The 16,813-nt window shown below is 45.7% G+C and overlaps 1 protein-coding gene across 7 annotated transcripts in view; it reads right to left on the bottom strand.

Annotated features, from left to right (window-relative positions):
- The window catches only part of NTRK3 (neurotrophic receptor tyrosine kinase 3), a 192,909-nt gene that overhangs the window by 88,616 nt on the left and 87,480 nt on the right, over positions 1-16,813 (bottom strand). For all 7 annotated transcript variants that reach the window (XM_085234301.1, XM_010717488.3, XM_085234302.1 and 4 more), the window contains one exon: positions 7,276-7,464. In XM_085234301.1, the coding sequence (XP_085090427.1) occupies positions 7,276-7,464 (189 nt within the window). The remainder of the gene's footprint in view (positions 1-7,275; positions 7,465-16,813) is intronic.

The following is a 16,813-nucleotide window of genomic DNA, read 5'->3' as shown; positions in this document are numbered from 1 at the left end:
TCTTATAGGAGCCAGAGAGCCTGAATTTGAGAGATATTATTCAGGAGGAAAAAAAAACCTCTCTCGCAATGGGGAAACAGTGTCATGGCAGGGCAGGATAATGTAAAACTTGTTAAAATATATTACCAAGATAAGAGCAGGTGCCCAACTGATAAAAAACAGTACATTTGAAACAGATCAAATATAAATATATACTTAAATACACATATATATATTTACATACAAATGCATATATATATATATTTTTTTTTTTTACGTAGGTATGTTACCCTTCACACTCAGTGCTCCAAATCATTGAGAAAAATAGGTTAGTAGGGCTGAAAGAAAGGTGTGACATTTCCACAGACCCCAGACTGCTTCAGAGAACCAGCATCAGCACAAATATGAACTTGGAACCAATGACAGACAAAGCTGACCCTACACCACGCTGCAGGTCATCCCCAGTTGCAGTACTGCATGCCATATTGACTACATCGGTACACAGAGATATTTTCATGCTCTCATTGAGTCTTGGTTTATTCCTGTCTCTAAAACAGATCTATTCATGTAGAGACAGGGAGAGAGGGCCTGCAAAGCAGATTTAAACAAGGTTCAGCGTTAGGTAACTTGCAGTCTGGTTAGGAACAAGCGTGCAGGAATCTGAAAATGGATTATGCAATAACCCCCCGCCTAATGGGAGACAAGCCCAGGCATCTAGAGCGATCTGTACGTGCCATGAAGTCAATGTACTTTTCACCTCAAGACACTCACACACAAATTTTGCGTCAGCTCCACGTGGAGGTGGGTTTGCTGAGTTCTCGGAGCGCTCAGCTCACTTTGGAACATCACACTGGATTCAACAAGACTGAAGAAGAACGTCTTTTTTGTGGGTCTTTCTGCACTTTTCAGAACCAAACAGGGCATTTTGGTCAGTTTAGCCAAAAATCAGCACTCAAATTAGTTATTTCATAGCCTCTCCTGATGCAGAGCTTCACTGCTGGGTCCTGGGTTGTGCTTCTTGTCCCACAGGGCAGCACCACCAATAACTTTCCTGCTGTGAATGCTGCTATGCAAACCTATCCTGACTTCTAAACAACAACAGATATTTCTAATCAGGAATTGCAATTTAACTGGACAATGAACAGAGAATGAAAGCCTTCAGTCTTCAAACCAGAAGACAGCTCATATCCAACCATGATGAATCCCAACGCACCTCAGAGTTAGATCTTAAACCTGAAAACCATCCTGGCTAGATGGAAAAGTCACAATGAATTCTCCTTGCAAATTCAGAGACCTCCCAGTGCATTTAGGGCTACCCCCCAACAAACCACGGCCCCATCCTTCAGGCCCCAAAAGCATAGAGATGCCCCAGCACCCAGATACTGTCCCAACAGCCAACACTATAAGCTGCAGTAAATTCATTAAAAGCAAGATTAAAAAAAATCAGTACCACAACTCTACCCACACATACAAGCTATTTTAATGCAACCCACAACATAATTCACACAATCAATGAGCCATCAGGAGAATACTCTTGAAACCTCCTTCATTACCACTGGCACCAGCACTGCAATATCTCAGATCACGTACCATGTAGCATCACATGTACCATGCTTTTAGCTCTCATCTTGCTGGGACAAAGCCCTAGGCATGAGGAGCAGTGGCTTATGGACATTGCTCTTTCCTCTGGCCTGGACACCTCTTTTAGGCTTAACAGCACCAAGGAGTCACTAGTACTGTGAGTGCAACTAGGCAGAGAAAAGCAGAGACATCTGGGTACACAGCCACTAACGTAGGAAGTGGAAGGATGTGCTGAACCCTGCATTAGGTAAGGGTGTAGGTAGCAGGGTGTTTGTGCAAGAACAGATGCAACACAGCATCAGTGGTGAAGGTATGCATTCTCCCTGAGATGATGCATCTCCTGGGCAGCTGTGGTCTTTCAATGGACTTCCAGTTGCCAACAGCTGAGCTTTTCCACAGACTCCAGCCAGAAAGCCAGGCTTTGGAAGTCCAAATTTAGTAGAACACACATAGATGAGTATAAAGGTCCTCATCAAATTCCACAAACATATCTCAGATGGGCTGGCGTTGAAGGACAAGACCATAAGGTAGTGGGGAGTCCCAGTGCAGAAGTCTCAGCCTACCTCACTAAAGTAACGGGTGTTGGCTCAGAATGGAGAAGAGCCTGAGGCTTTTCATTTAGAGGACATGGAAGAGAAGTTTAGAGAAAGTGTAGAGATGTGCCAGGAGGGACTGAGGTCTGTAAACACGGCTCCAGGCTGGGCATGGGTGGCAGAGTGCTGCTGTCACTTCACACTTGGCTCCACATTTATATTTCACAAAAATAATATTTGACAATTCCTCTTATTCCTGTGGGGGAGGGAGAAGGGAAGAACATAACAAAATAAAAATAAAAAATTAAAATAAAAATAAATAAAAAAAATACATTCCCATTACCAGTAGTTGGTTTTGTTTTTGTTTTCAGGGGAGAAAAAAAAAGAATGCAGAAAACATTTATGGCTTGGATTTGTTGTTTTTGATGGAAATGGGAACACGAACTGACCAAAAATAGAAATGCTGCAGACTTTTCAGCTTCTCATGCCCAGGATGAATAAAACACGCTAAAGGAAGAAAAAGAATTGACCATGGCAAGATAAACTGGGGTGGTAAGTGTCCTTCCCACTTTGTGTTCAAGTCCTATTAGAAGCAGAGGTAAGGAAATCAATTTGTTTGAAAAATATGACTTTTGAAATGACCACAATGTTCCCTTTAAAGTGCATTGAAAATACAAGATAAAGACAGGGTACTGAGTGAAAGAGTGCTGATGGCACTTTTATTGTGTGATTTGCCTTGTTTTTTTCTGAAGTACTTCTTTTTAGCCGATTACCATGTATTTACAGTTAGTGTAATTATATCTAATTACTTAATTAGCATGAATACATGTAATTACTAACTTCAAATATGTAATTATGTCAGGGCAGCCTGTAATAAATGAGGTTGGGAAAAAAAAAGCCCTCATTAGGACTCGATGGAAGGACGGCTGCTCCACCCGTGTGGGGAACGCATGGCATCCCCGAGCTGAGCCAGTCCTGGAAGAGGAAAGCACAGGCAGTGCTGTTCATCTGGCAACAAAAACCGACCCAAAAAACCCAATTCCAACCCCTTGACCCCAACAGCTGCACTCCACAGCGCTGGTGGGAGCTGAGCATCATCCCTTGGAGGCAGAAAAGGACCTGGAAAGTATCTGCCACCCAGCTTTGTTTACTCCAGTGAAATCTGGATTATTTTCACAGATCTGTGTCATTCTCAAGGAGACTTCGTTTATCTGACAAGAAATACCAGGGAACAGAAACACTGCAAAACTGCATTATGACTTTTGGGTAAACGTCAGAGCTCCGACCCAAGAGTAAATCTGCATGTGATGCACTGTGCTGATAACTGATTATTACTATTGAAGTAAAGCAAGCCTCCCAAGCGTTTCTTCAGAAATATTATCACCAAATACTTTCACCAAAAGTAATCTCCAGTAACTCATAGTTACCCACTTTGCAAATCCAAATCCTGAATGTTGGAGATGGAGCTAAACTACAAAGTTCCTATTTACTGCCAAGAAGCACTTACATGGTGATGCTGTCCTACCAGCAGCATGAAGACCGCCTCATGGACTTAGCTGAAGTCAGTGCTCCTTTCTTTTTTTCCACCAACCAGGTGCTATTTGCTGCAGTGAGCTGACATTGCCTGTCCACAAGGACCAGTGGCCATTTTCTGGGCAAAAACGTGGGTATGTTGGGTCTTTATTTGCATTATCAACCCCCTTGACCTTGGGATAGCACGTAGAAAGGCATGGCTTCATCCTAAGATGTTCTGTCCACAGTGCTTGCTCTACAACAAGCCCTGTTCTTCTCTCCTCTGTTTATTTCCAAATATAGAGAGGTGCAAACTCCTCACAACCTGTTGCTTCTCCTGCTGACATCTGCCAAGATTTGCCACTCTGTTGTTCCTCCACGTGCCAAAGAAGAGGAGGAACGGTCTATTTTAGGTTATGCCTCTGACATTGCTTTGTGGTTATTCTGTTCTCATTGTTAGTCCTCTTCCCTAACCTTCCAGGTGATGCTGAGGGTGGCTGAAATGAGATTGGCTGCAAACTCCAGTGCTGCCTTGGAGTTACGGTGTGAGGATGGGGAGAGCATCTTCCCAAAGACTCAACATTTGAGAAAGCAGGACAGTGCAGTTCCTTCTATGGCTCTTGAAGAAGCCTTTGAATAGGAAGGGGGAAGGATCTTGAGCCCAGCTCATCCCTGCTACTCCTCTAAATGAGGCAGTAGCAAGAGGGTAAGAGAATCATAGAATCATTAGAGTTGGAAAAGACTTCTAAGATTATCTAGTCTAACAGTCCACCTACCACCAATATGCCCCCTGACCATGTCCTTCAGTGCCACATCTCCCTTGAGCACCTCCAGGGACAGTGACTCCACCACCTCCCCCAGCAGCCTGTGCCAGCTGGGAGTTGAATCCTGCACCCTTCATCCCATTGACAGGAGGATGCCAAATCCCCATGTAGGATGACATGTTAGCTGGAGGAGTGTCCACAGGACAGCACTGGGCACAGAATCACAGGCAGGGAGCTGCTCTCCATATTTCAGCTGCAATTCCATTATGCAGAGCTAAGTGGTTGGGAATAAACATCCGTCATCCCTGCGTGATAAGCGATGTTTGCTACTATAGAGGGTGACAGAAATCTATATCACATCAATGTACTATTAATACTGCATTAAGCATATAGAGTTTGCTCTTCTCACTGCAGTGCAGTAATGGCTATCGGCATGTCCTCAACCTAGATGATGTCCAAGAGCACAGAGACAATTGCACGAGGAAGGAAGGAGAAAAGCTGTGTGTTGGGAGGAGAAATTATTTGCTGAGGATGTTGCTTTAGCAACACGTATATACATAGGAGAAACCCAGGATGCCATGAAAAGCTTTTGTTTGGGAGTGTTACAGTCGTGCATATGGGCAGGGCTCTGGGAGGGAATACCTTGCATCAATCTGGGCTCAGCTGAAGCATTTTTGGACCAGAGAAGTTCTTCTCTCTCCAAATGGCAGGCAATGAAGAAATGTTTGTGTCCAGGTTCTGCACAGTGGAAGGAAAAACCCTTCAGCAAGAAAACCATAGGGAGAATAGGAGCAAAAATATTCTCCAGCTCAGGTTTAAGTTGAGCAGAGCACATCAGATCAAACAAAGCCCTTACAGCAAAAGCTCCCCGAAGCATGCTTAATTTAAAAGGTGAATTATGAAACTTTCCAGCCTCAAGCAAAGCCACCAGTGAAGTCAGAAGTTTTGTCCAAGTCTCAGGGACTAAAATACAACACACTCCAAATCCAACTCTGCCCGTGGTCTCCAAGGCCTGGTTGTTGTTGTTGTTGTTTTTGTCCTATGAATGGCAAGAAATTCCAAAGAAACCCACAACTTTTCAGTCTGTCAGCATCCAGCTGCGATCCAGCTCTTGTTAGCACTCAAATGTGGCACCTCACCTTGAGATCTGGTTTCACCACCCTCGGAGCCCCAGGACACCCAGTGCACAGAAGTGAGCAATTGGTTGTGGATTTCCAAGGTGTGCACAGACATTGCTAGCACCGCATTCCCCCTGTGGTTCCTTCCAACTCCAGGTGTCCCCCATGGCATGTTGAGGTCTTCATCAAACAACTCTGTGAAACTCTGAAACTCCAAGGCCATCTTTCCCTGCACCCCATTACAACCAGACCCATGGGGCAATCAGTCTTTTGTGTTTTGAGCTTAGCTGCTGCACCCTTGTGAGAGTACCCACATGCCAAAATGGTCAACGCGTAAAATGAGAGCACAGAAAGAGAAGAAAAATATATACACTCCTCCCCACCTCCACCCCCCCCAAGCCATCAGAATTTGTAAATCATTTTTGAGATGAGGTGTTATAAGCAATGTAAAATATGTAATTAACGGCACAGCAAAACCATGCTGCACTCAGCTTCTCTGCTCCTGCCTAATCACTGCACTCCTCCCCCTCTCTCTGCAAACAGACCAAATTTAGTGCATTAAAATGAAAATCAAAGGGAAAGCCGGGTGCGTTAATTGGATACACCCCATCTCTCCGGCACTTGACGAGCTGTGATAACAACTCAGGAGCTGGGGCCAACTCACAGCACCTGGGGGCTGCCCCAGGGACCCCCCTGATGGAGCAGAAGGTCCTTTTCCTTCAGCAGAAGGTTTAATGCAGGTGGGAGGTTGGCATCCTCCCAGAGCTGTGCTTCCAGGGGCTGAGTTATGTTTCCTGCTCTCATGAGTCAGCAAAGGGGAGAACAGGAGGCGATTTCGATGTGGCACTCCTTGCTTACAGCTGGACCATGGGAGATGTGGATTTATTGGGGTACTTTTGTTTTATTTTCTCTCTCTCTCTCTTTTTTTTTTTTTTTTGTTATTAGATCTGGTTCTGCCTGGAACCAAGAAACGCCAAGTGGATGAGAAATAACAGGGGAGGAATGTTATCTGGACCTCCTGCATTGCATCTCAGAGCTGCTAAGAAGTACAGAAAAACTGAACTACTGACGCGAGCTGCATGTCGAGGCGGCTGCACCCAGCCCACAGTGAGGGACTCCCAGAAAAGCATCCTTTTACCAAGCACTTTCACACTCAGAATTTAGGAGCACAAAACAGAGGACCACTTTACCACCACCTGCTATCCTAATGAGCCGAGCTCACAACCCAGATTTATACAGAGAAACAGAAAAGCTTTACAGAAGCCCGTGAAAACAAGTCCTTCAGCTTCTAAGCCTACCGTTCATCACCACCACGCATCTGCCCCATCTATGGACACGTGTCCTGAGCTTGTCCTTGTCCCAAGGAGGCAGCCCCACAGCTGGGAAACTGCTGGAGGAGAAAGGGGAGGCAGGTCCTTTCCCCGGCCAGGATGGGGTCATGTCTGACCCCACAGCTCCTGCTCACGCCTTGGACACAGCGAGGCAGAGCCCGGCTTCGAATGGCACTTTCAGGCAAAGGGGGAAGGTGACTGGTGGGTGGTGGAGAGAGGGTGAAGGGAGGTGAAGGTGAGGGTGGAAAGTCTCCTTTGAAGCACCTACATGTATGTTGTGATTTCTGAGACCTGAGATTCACTTTGGTTTCTGAGCCATACCAAGACCCATTCTCCTCAATAAAAAAACCTTCTCTCCTTCCTCAGCATCTTAGCCTCTTTCTCCTCACCCTCCTTCCCCCATCCCCCAGCCCATCCCCTGGTGCTCGCGGGGGCTCCAGCCGGCTCGGGCACTCACACGTGTCTGGCTTGTGGCAGTTGTGACCTTGTCGGAAGTACTGGGGGTTCTCGATGACGGGGATGCGGGTCATGCCGATCACCACCGCGTCTGGGCCAGCATCCAGGGACGAAGGCGTCGTGATGCCGTGGTTGATGTGGTGGAGCGGGCTGGCAGAATCCTCCTCTCCGCTGATCACCGCCACGGGACCTGCGAATACCAGGCGCATCCATCAGACGTGACATGGGAATGGTGACACAAAAGCCCCGTTGACCATGAATTGCTGTGAGTCGACCATCCTACTGTCCCACCCCATGGCCATGTAGGGAACACATTTCACGTTTTCTCTCTTGGTGCCATAGTACCAGACTGACAATTCCACAGGGGTTAAGGTAACTACAGGTGGCAACAGAGCAGAGGTGAACCCTGCACAAAGTCATCCCTGCGCTGGTCACGTGGCAGAGCAGTCACTCTGGTGCCTGTACACTCTGTTGTTATGAGCTTGACAAAATACCAAGCTTACACAAGAGAAACATTACTCCCAAAATGATCTTTTCTGCTCCAAACCCACACTCGTATATTTGTTGCCCAGAACATCACCAACCTTGTCTCCACTCTTCCAGTCCCACCCTGCCCTGCACACAGAGTCCTTTGATCAGGATGATACCTACAGGGATCCATGATGTACTGCAGCAGATTCTGCTCACTTCATGCCCTGCACGCACACAGGATACAGAGAAGCCAGAGCCAGAACCCGGCATCACCCACCAGCTGCTCTCCCAGGTTGGTCCACCTGCCTCACAGCACCCCCACAGAGGCTCTACACAAACATCTCCATCACAAGGTAAAACCTTTTAATTCCCGCTGCAGCCTTCGGTGCTGCACAAACATAAGATGCTGAGGAGCTGGGTGATAAGGAGACCACAATGCAACCTGCCTTACACTTTCACAAGGGGTTAAAAACACACTCAGCTAAAGATGTTCCTTATCTCCTGCCTGGAAGCTGCCAGGGACCTCCAGCAGTTCAAGCAATGATGAACAGAGGTGCTGCATTAAGGCTTCAAATCCATTCAGAGAGGCCTGTCTTTTACCTACATCACACTGGAAATACCTCTTTCCCATCAGCAATCTACTTCTAATTACACAATTACTTTATTATGTACCACTAGCAGCAAAGAGGGGAGTCTTCAGGCCATTTTTTTTGCTCTTTGGAGTCTCTGGGAGGACAGGGTGAATACAGGCTGCACACAATAACTCTGCCTGCATTAACCTCATCTAAAGGCTGCTCATTTTTGAGGCATCAAGTATTGTTTGTTCTTCCAAGTGGGATATAATAAAGCTATTGTGTAATAAGCAGAGTCCTGGCAGCCATGGCAGGTGTCTTAGTCACAAGGAAAAGATCGCTCTCTTTATTGTGAATTCTTTCTGGTAGGTTCTTGTTTTTATTTAACTTGGTCCTAGGACCCACATGGCTTACAGCTTCTGAGAAGCAAAGGCAAAACTCAACTCGTGCCACAAGATGCTTCTGTTGGGATTACACACGCCATATTTCTCCAAACACAAAAAGAAAACAGATAATTTGTGCTTTGAAGGACTTCTGTTCACTCGTGTTGGCAACTGTTTGCATGCAAACCCAAAGGACTGGGTTTTGTGTGGTGCATGTCTTCTCTGCTGGCTGGGCTGTGGTGGGAAGGGGCCACCTCTGCACTTCAAGGAACACTTCATAAAAACCAGTCATAAAAATATCATCTGAGTACCGATTTGTGTAAATGATTTGAGTAGAGACCATAAAGACCCACTAAGAACCACAGATGACATCAGTGTCCCTCTGGCACACGCACATTAGAAGGATGTGGCTCTGTTTGAAGGAGTAGGGCATGACCAAGGTAGCTGGGTACTTGTGAAACTGAGCACCACCAGCAACTACTGCCTGCTGTTCAGATGGCAATTTCTATGCCAACAAGCAGGTTCCCAGTCTGATCTTTACATTTTCCAGGTTTCTTTTTTTTTGTTTGTTTGTTTTCTGCAGCTGAGCTTCTATCATGTCTAGTTGCACAGCTCAAACCTGTCCAAGATCTCTAGGGCAAAGGCAACCACGTCCCAGTCGATCCATATTTGCACTCCTAGTCCCCAGCAGATACTGGGTACTGTGATTTGACTCCGTCTTTCCAGCTATAATCAAAGGTGGAAGGCATTTGCAAGATCTACAACAAACAAAAGTCAAACTCTGATGCTCCATGACCATCTCTGCCTCTTCCTCTTTCTGCAAACATGGGAAAATACAAGCAATTGTAGTCAGGACTCCACAAGGCTAACAGTCCACATTACAGAGGTCTTGGGGGAAAAAAATCATCAGAGTCCTGAGGAGCAAACCACGTTGGTTGCAGTGTCTTAGCTTTCAAGATTTCATTAAGTACTTCTCTCCACAGTTAGGAAGGAGCTGACATGCACCACTCAGCAAATTCTTCCCCAATATCCTCAACAGGGTATAACTGGATTAAAGACACAACTTAGACCTGAGGGCAGCTGCAAGCTTCCCCCATTTTTAATGATGTTGGCAGTGGGAAGAGCATGGGAGTAAAAATCTGGGCAGCATTAACTCATACAACGCAGTCATAGCTCTTCATATGTTACATTTCCAACACTTCTTGGCACTCACAGATGAGACCCAGCTCCCCCCCCGAGCACACGACTGCCCTCCTTTCCCTCCGCATCTCAGGCAAGCACCAGGCTTGCTTCACGAGCCTGAGGCAGACTTCAAAAACATCACTGATATAAGCAGCCACTGATCACTTATATAGGTTTGACTACTGCTCTGACACTCAAATATATACCATTATCTGTAACTTCTATCTGTAACCATAAGGCAGCTACTTGCACTTCAACGTGTTTTTTAATCTCTCTTGGAAATATCATATATTTTTGGCTTCTAAGTAGGTAAAGAGGTTGAGTTTTTGATGTATAATGCTGATGAATGGCTTTATTTGGAAGAATTCTCACTGGTTTCAGCAGAGGATTTTCCAAGTAAGGTTAAAGGGAAAAAAAAAATGGAGTAGGAAAAGAGTACAGTTTTTAAGATTTAGGTTTATCTTCCACTTGGCAGAAGAATGGGCGGAGGACACAGGAATCAAGCCAGTTTTGTACTGTAAAAATGTAGAATAATAGTCAAAGGTAGTCTGGGGCAAGTCCTTTTGTACAGACCTGAGATCTAAATGCATTACATGAAATATTTCTGCAGCTGCTCTGAAACTTAACATCTGAAGAGCAGTGCAACAGATTTTTGTGTGAATAAATCAGTCTGCGCTACAAACATACCGCAGATATTCAGAATCTATTTGCTAGCATTTTAAACAGCTTCTGTACGTTCCGAGCATCAAACGTGTCATGTCTCTTATTTCCTACTCACCGCTCTTCCCTGTGGCTAAACTGGAGTTTGGCGTGGTGGTTTTGTTCCTATCTGTCTGGAAGCACTATGAAATAAGTTATTTATTGTTTCAGTCTATGCCTATGAATCTTCTGGTTCATTTACGGTGTTACACGGACAACTTGTTACTTAAGAAAAATAAAGCACGTAATAATAATAAATAGCGTAAGGAGCCCTTGTTTGCATGATCATATCATAATGGTAAATTATTTATCAGGGCTAAGAGCTATACTTTCTGATAAAATACAGGCTCGGGAATATAGCAGATTTTATAAATAACCACAGATTAGAGAAGATAAGATAATGGTCACTTCATACAGATCTGTAACGTAATGAATGCTTCAAGGCAGACAGGTGAAGAACAACAAAAACTCCAGCTTGCTATCACAGTAACCCCTCCAAAGTAGCAAAAATGATGGAAGGTGTAGAAAACATGACCTCCAGGGGAAAACTGAAAGAATTATGCTTTGTGTTGAGAGAAGAAGGCTGCAGGGACACGTGATAACAGCCTTCAAATATGTAAAAGGTTGCAGCAAAGAGAAGTATAATAGCTGTTCTCCATGTCCACTGGGGATAAAACAAGAAATAATAGGTTTAAATTGCACTGAAGGAGATTCGGGTTTGAATGCTTCCCCTACTGCCTAGCAGCATGCATGGCTGAGCACTGGGACAGATAACCCTGGGCTGCTGCAGGGGCTCTGCCAGCCCACGAAGGGAAGGATGGAGCAGCACAGGACCAGGACCACGTTCCCTCCATGTGGTTCCACAAAGGACAAACCCATCGTACACCAGGCCATGCACTCAGCACAGGACCAGAGTTTGCTTAAATAGAAGTGAGCAGGGAAGAGCTCAGGGCTGCAAAGCAATCCCCTTCCCTCCAGCCATGCATCCAGGAGCTATCGGTCAGAACGTCGTTTCTGATCAAAAATGATCACTGTGAGAGATAATTGTGCCGTCTGCATTTGCCCGTGTAATATAAAGGAGCCATATAATTAACTTGCTTAATTAGGAACTGTATATGACCCATAACTAGGGAAAAAAAAAAAAAAAGCTCTCCTAGTAAAGTGGGTCACCATGCGTTGTATAGCAGCATTGAAGCAGACCTCATTAAACTCCAATATATATTATATATAAAATCCCCTCCTCCTCTGACTTCAAGCCTCTGTTTGCCCTTCCATGTTTCCCTGATCTTTATCTTAAATGCTATTCTGTGCTGTAGCACCGCCTGGCCAGCACATAATCCAAAACAGGATTCAGACCTATACATCCACACGCACACGTTTATTTATGACACAGACACAAGACCCAAACTTCAGCTCCTCAGAAGCAAATAAACAAAATGTTTAAAAAATTCCAACCTTTTGCTGGAGCTGAAATCAAACAGTCCCCCAGGGCTGCTCTCTGCACCAGCAAGGAAGAGAACTGAAACTCATAAAACAATAAGTGAAAGCACAACAAATACAATTAAAACTCTGGCCATGCTCAGAGCGAGATCACATTTACTGTCTCATAAAAAGAGCCTTGTCCTGTCAAGGCAAACAAAAGAAAATCAATTTCTTAATTTTTATTGGCAGATACAGGCATGGGGCCAAGGCAGCACTTGCAGGGACCTGCTTGGAGCCAGGCTGCCGTGGGCTCCAGCCTCCCCTGCCCTCCTGTGAGGGGAAAAAGCCACTTCTTCTCATCCCTTGGGATGTCCATTCCAATTGTTGGGTTGTCCATCATGGGATTATTTTTCCTCTGAGTGACAGCAGTCTCTAACTTAGAAAAGGCTCAGCATCCCCTTGCCCATACCAGCTACCAGCATGGAGCATCATACCCAGCCCCACTGGTGGTGGAGATCCCAAGCCTTTCCCCATCTTCCCATGCCTATTTCATTTTTAACCCACCCCCCCTCCTTCCTGGGTTTATTTATGGACCTTAGACACAAATCCTATAACACTCACACACAGGAATGGAAACATTAAGATCAAATCGTACAAAATGTAAAGTCAGTGCACACGACGGCACAAATGCATAAATTCAGCAGATCAGGCAACAGAAAATGCTTACAGTAAAAATGATGAGACAATCTGATAATTAAAAAGCAAGGTATCCGACAAGCCAGGGCCATGTGTGCCAGCAAAGCCAACCAGCACTGGCAGGAAGGCAATGCAGGAATGTTTGATCTAGGTTAAAGCTCCCAGCCCAGGTGTACTGAGCACTTCTCCTCAGAGCTCATCTAACCCGGCAAGAAACTGCAGTTAGGACTCATGGGCCACCAGGAGAGTATTCTGCATTTACAGCAGAAAGATATGCTGAATCTTCATTCTTACGTCTTATGTAACACCTTCTTCCAAGTACCTGGGGAAAGACACTGTCCTGTTGCTTCGTTGGCCCACAAGGAAACACTTTTACTGCTGAGATGGGGTGACACTAATTAGTAGAATCACAGAACCATTTGAGTTGGAAGGGACCCTTAAAGGCCATCTGATCCAACTGCCCTGCACTGAACAGGGACACCTACAGCTGATCAGGTGCTCAGAGCCCCGTCCAGCCTGACCTGCAGTGTCTGCAGGGATGGGGAACCCACCACCTCTCTCAGCAACCCGTGCCAGTGCCTCACCATCTTTATCGTAAAAAACTTTTACCTTATAACCAATCTAAATCTAGAATTGGTTACACAAACAGTATCCAGTCACCTTCTACCATTACCCCATCTGATTTCCCTCATTTACAGCTCAGAAAATGATGTCTGGAGTCCCCTGCATGTTCCCCATGAGATACAAGGACCCAGCCAGGGTCTTGCACATCAACAGCTGCAAAGAAACCCCTGTGAGCTGGCATCTCAGCGTGACAGAAGGAGCAGCACGCAATGGCTTGTGGAGGATTCTGGATGTACCTTGATGATGGCTGAGTTGCTGTTGGGTAGCAGACCTGCAGTGAGACGTCACAAGGAGCCCACCTACAGCCTTACCCTGGATTCTCAGCTTATCACGTTTACATTTCCCCCTCAGCCTTTCCTCCTGACTTTGTCTCTTGGTGTTTTCCTACCAAGCCTCCCAACTTCCACTTCAGGGGCACCTTGAGCTCCAGCATGGGCTTTATGAGGAGCAAGCCAGGCAGCTGCTGGGTAGAGGCCACAGCAGCGCCCGTTAATCTCTTGGTTCACTCATCCCTATCACAGACACGCCGTAAAAATGATATAAGCATTTCATTCAAACACCACTGCAAAGGGAGTGGGGAAGAGCACAGGGCCGATTGATTTCCAGTATGTCTGCTCTTTACCTCCAGGTATAAATACAACAGCAAAATCAATCGGAATAACATCATATCAGCTCTCTAATCTCTTCTGTTTGCAAGATGCACTTTATATACTGCAGCGTTTCCTACAGCTTGTCTACAGGAGGGCTGAGCCCTTTCCCACCCCAAAACCTTGCCTCTCTGGCTTGAAGGGAGATGTTCACTCTCTGGCATCCTTTACTGTTTGCTTGGGTTTGACGGGCATCTAGGAGTGCTCAGATGCACTCAGATGCGGGGACACTGATATGGGGGCACAGGTGAGGAAACAGCAGCATATGTTATCCCTGTACTCTTAGCACCCCATGGCTGTGTTTATAGCCCCATAGCGTTCCTCCTTCTCATGGGCACCCAGCAGCGAAGAGACCCCACAAAAGCACCCAGAGCTGCCTGCTCAGCAGCTCAGCACACACATTTTCTTCTCGCATTTCCAATTTATAATCAGCCCAAGGCTTTTATCCTTCCTCCTGGCCCCCAGCCACTGCAGGGAGAGACTGTGACAAACTGATAAACATATTCCCCAAGCCCTTGCTTGGGTGAATGTGCAAATGCAGCATGAGGCTGGAGAAAGGGCTCCCCGCAAGGCATCAAGGGGTCAGCTTCTGTAAACTGCAGTTCAGCAGAGCTTCAGGACTTAGCACTGAGGTGATGCTCCCTTCCCCTCTCATCTCAAACCAGACACTGGCTGAAAACTGCAAGACGGAGCAGGAAGCAGAGGTGGTTTGAGCTGCTCCTCAGTCTTATTCTGCAATTGGACCAGTCAAAGAACATGCACGAGCTGTTAAGGCTGTGGCAACTGCGTCACCTTCAACATTGTGGCCAACATTGGGTGTAAGTTTTTGGCAAGCACTACCTAACTGCTCTACATGGATCCAGCTCCTTCCTAAGCACAAGGGGCCATCGGCAATGCCCTGAGGATGGGCTCACCACCAGCTACACCACACCTGTTGACCACTGACCAAGTGGTCTATGTGTGCTGGGAAACACTAAAATAACAAGAGCTATTAAAGGCCTCAGAGGCAACAGATGAAACTGTTCCTACCCAAAGGATTTTTCGGACCATTGCCAAGACCAGCTCTAGTTAATAAACACCATGTAAGGAGAGAAGGCCCTATCAGAAGCATGTGGGCATGCTCCTCATCAACCTCCTTGCCTGGGTCCCTCTTCCACTGCTCCCCTTCCTGGTGCCAGATCAGTCTTGGACTGTCTTGATCTACTTGGAAAGCTTAACCGCCATGAAAGCAAACCACTTGTCCCCTGGCTCCGATCTCTTACTGAGATTAGTGCCAATGGAAGTGTCGCTCTCAATTTCATAATGTTATTGGATGGACACAAAACTGGGCCAAGTCCCATATTCCTGACTGGCCATCAAAGTGGCGGGGATTATGGGTAAGGAGACAGGCAGCCCTGACAGGAAAGGCAAAGGCTCAGGATCAATTACCCTGACAAGGCTATCTCAGAGCTACATCACTTTGTGCTGACACCAGGGCCTTATCCCTGGAGCCCTGCAGAGGCTGATTTTCTCCAGCAGTAACCAGAGACCCTGCAAACCCAGGGAGCTGCACATCCCCTCTCCAAATATCCAATTTATGAGATTCCTGAGACATCGAGGGATTGTGCTGTCATTACAGGACATTAATTTTCAGGCCTCCCTTATTTTGGTTTAATATTCTGTCAAGATAAAAAATCACACATTAAAAAATAAATAAACGCCCTGCTCTGCATTGCTCAGAGGTTGCAAATAGACGGAGTGCTCAAAATGTAAAATACCTGGCACAATACACACTTTGTTTTTGCTTTGTGCTATTGTTTCTCTTTTCCTGTTGGACCATGAAACTGGTCAGCACTGCCATCTGGTTCTCATGCAGCAATTAAAAGTGCTCTTAATTTTTTCAGAAGGAAAAAAAAAAAAAGGTTTTGGTTGTTGGCTTTTGGTCAACTTCTGACCTTTTTGTTTTTAAATGAAATTATTATGAAAACATCTAGTGCTTAATCCAGCAGTTGGCAACCATGCCTGAGGCAGGGAGGCTGGGACCGGATGATCTTTGAGGTCCCTTCCAATCCAAGCCATTGTACGATTCCATGATCAAGCAGTTGAGGCTGCACATGGCAATGGAATGGGTTCACTTCCCATGGACACAGTGATGCCTACTCCCTGCCAGCAAGAGAGCGACTGCATCTCCTCAAAGCACAGTTTTGTAGACCCAAACTTAAAGTCAGGCCCATGATATTTACTTTCAGGCCAACACACAGGAATCCTTATATAGCCAATAATAAAACAATAATAAAAGCCAACCCCTGCGACCATGCTTTACCTTCGTTCACGTGTGAGAACAATGAGCATTTAAAAACTCTTCTCCTTTCAGAAAGCTCATCAATTCTTTTTTCCTTTCTTCCCCAGCCCTCCTCATGTAGATCCCCAGCAGTGATATCAGTCTCTCAGATTTATTCTATCCTAAGACAAATAGTGCGTTCCTTATAGAAGCAAAACATGTTTAACTTGTAAAGAAGTTTATATCCTGAATTTGTTCCTGTAATATTATGAGACTCTTCTGGAATATAAAATCCATGTCAGAAATATCCACAAACAAATGCACAAATCCTTTTCCCTTCTGCTGAGCAGTGGGAATGGACATGGGGTTGCAGTTTGGGCAGCCCTGGTGCTCCCCAGATCCAGCAGCAACACCAGTGGCGCCAAGCTTCTTCGTAAGCCCAGGGAACAGCATTTGCGGATGAGAAAAATCACATTAAAAATAAATAAATAAATAAATAAATAAATAAATAAATAAATAAAGAGGTTTTGCAGGTTTTCCAGAGCTTACTATAGACTTATGTTGTACGGGTCAAGCCCTGGCT

This window comes from Meleagris gallopavo, chromosome 12 (assembly GCF_905368555.1).
Source record: "Meleagris gallopavo chromosome 12, MGAL_WU_HG_1.1, whole genome shotgun sequence".
Classification (NCBI taxonomy): Eukaryota; Metazoa; Chordata; class Aves; order Galliformes; family Phasianidae; genus Meleagris; species Meleagris gallopavo.
This window is presented reverse-complemented; position numbering and strand designations above follow the sequence as displayed.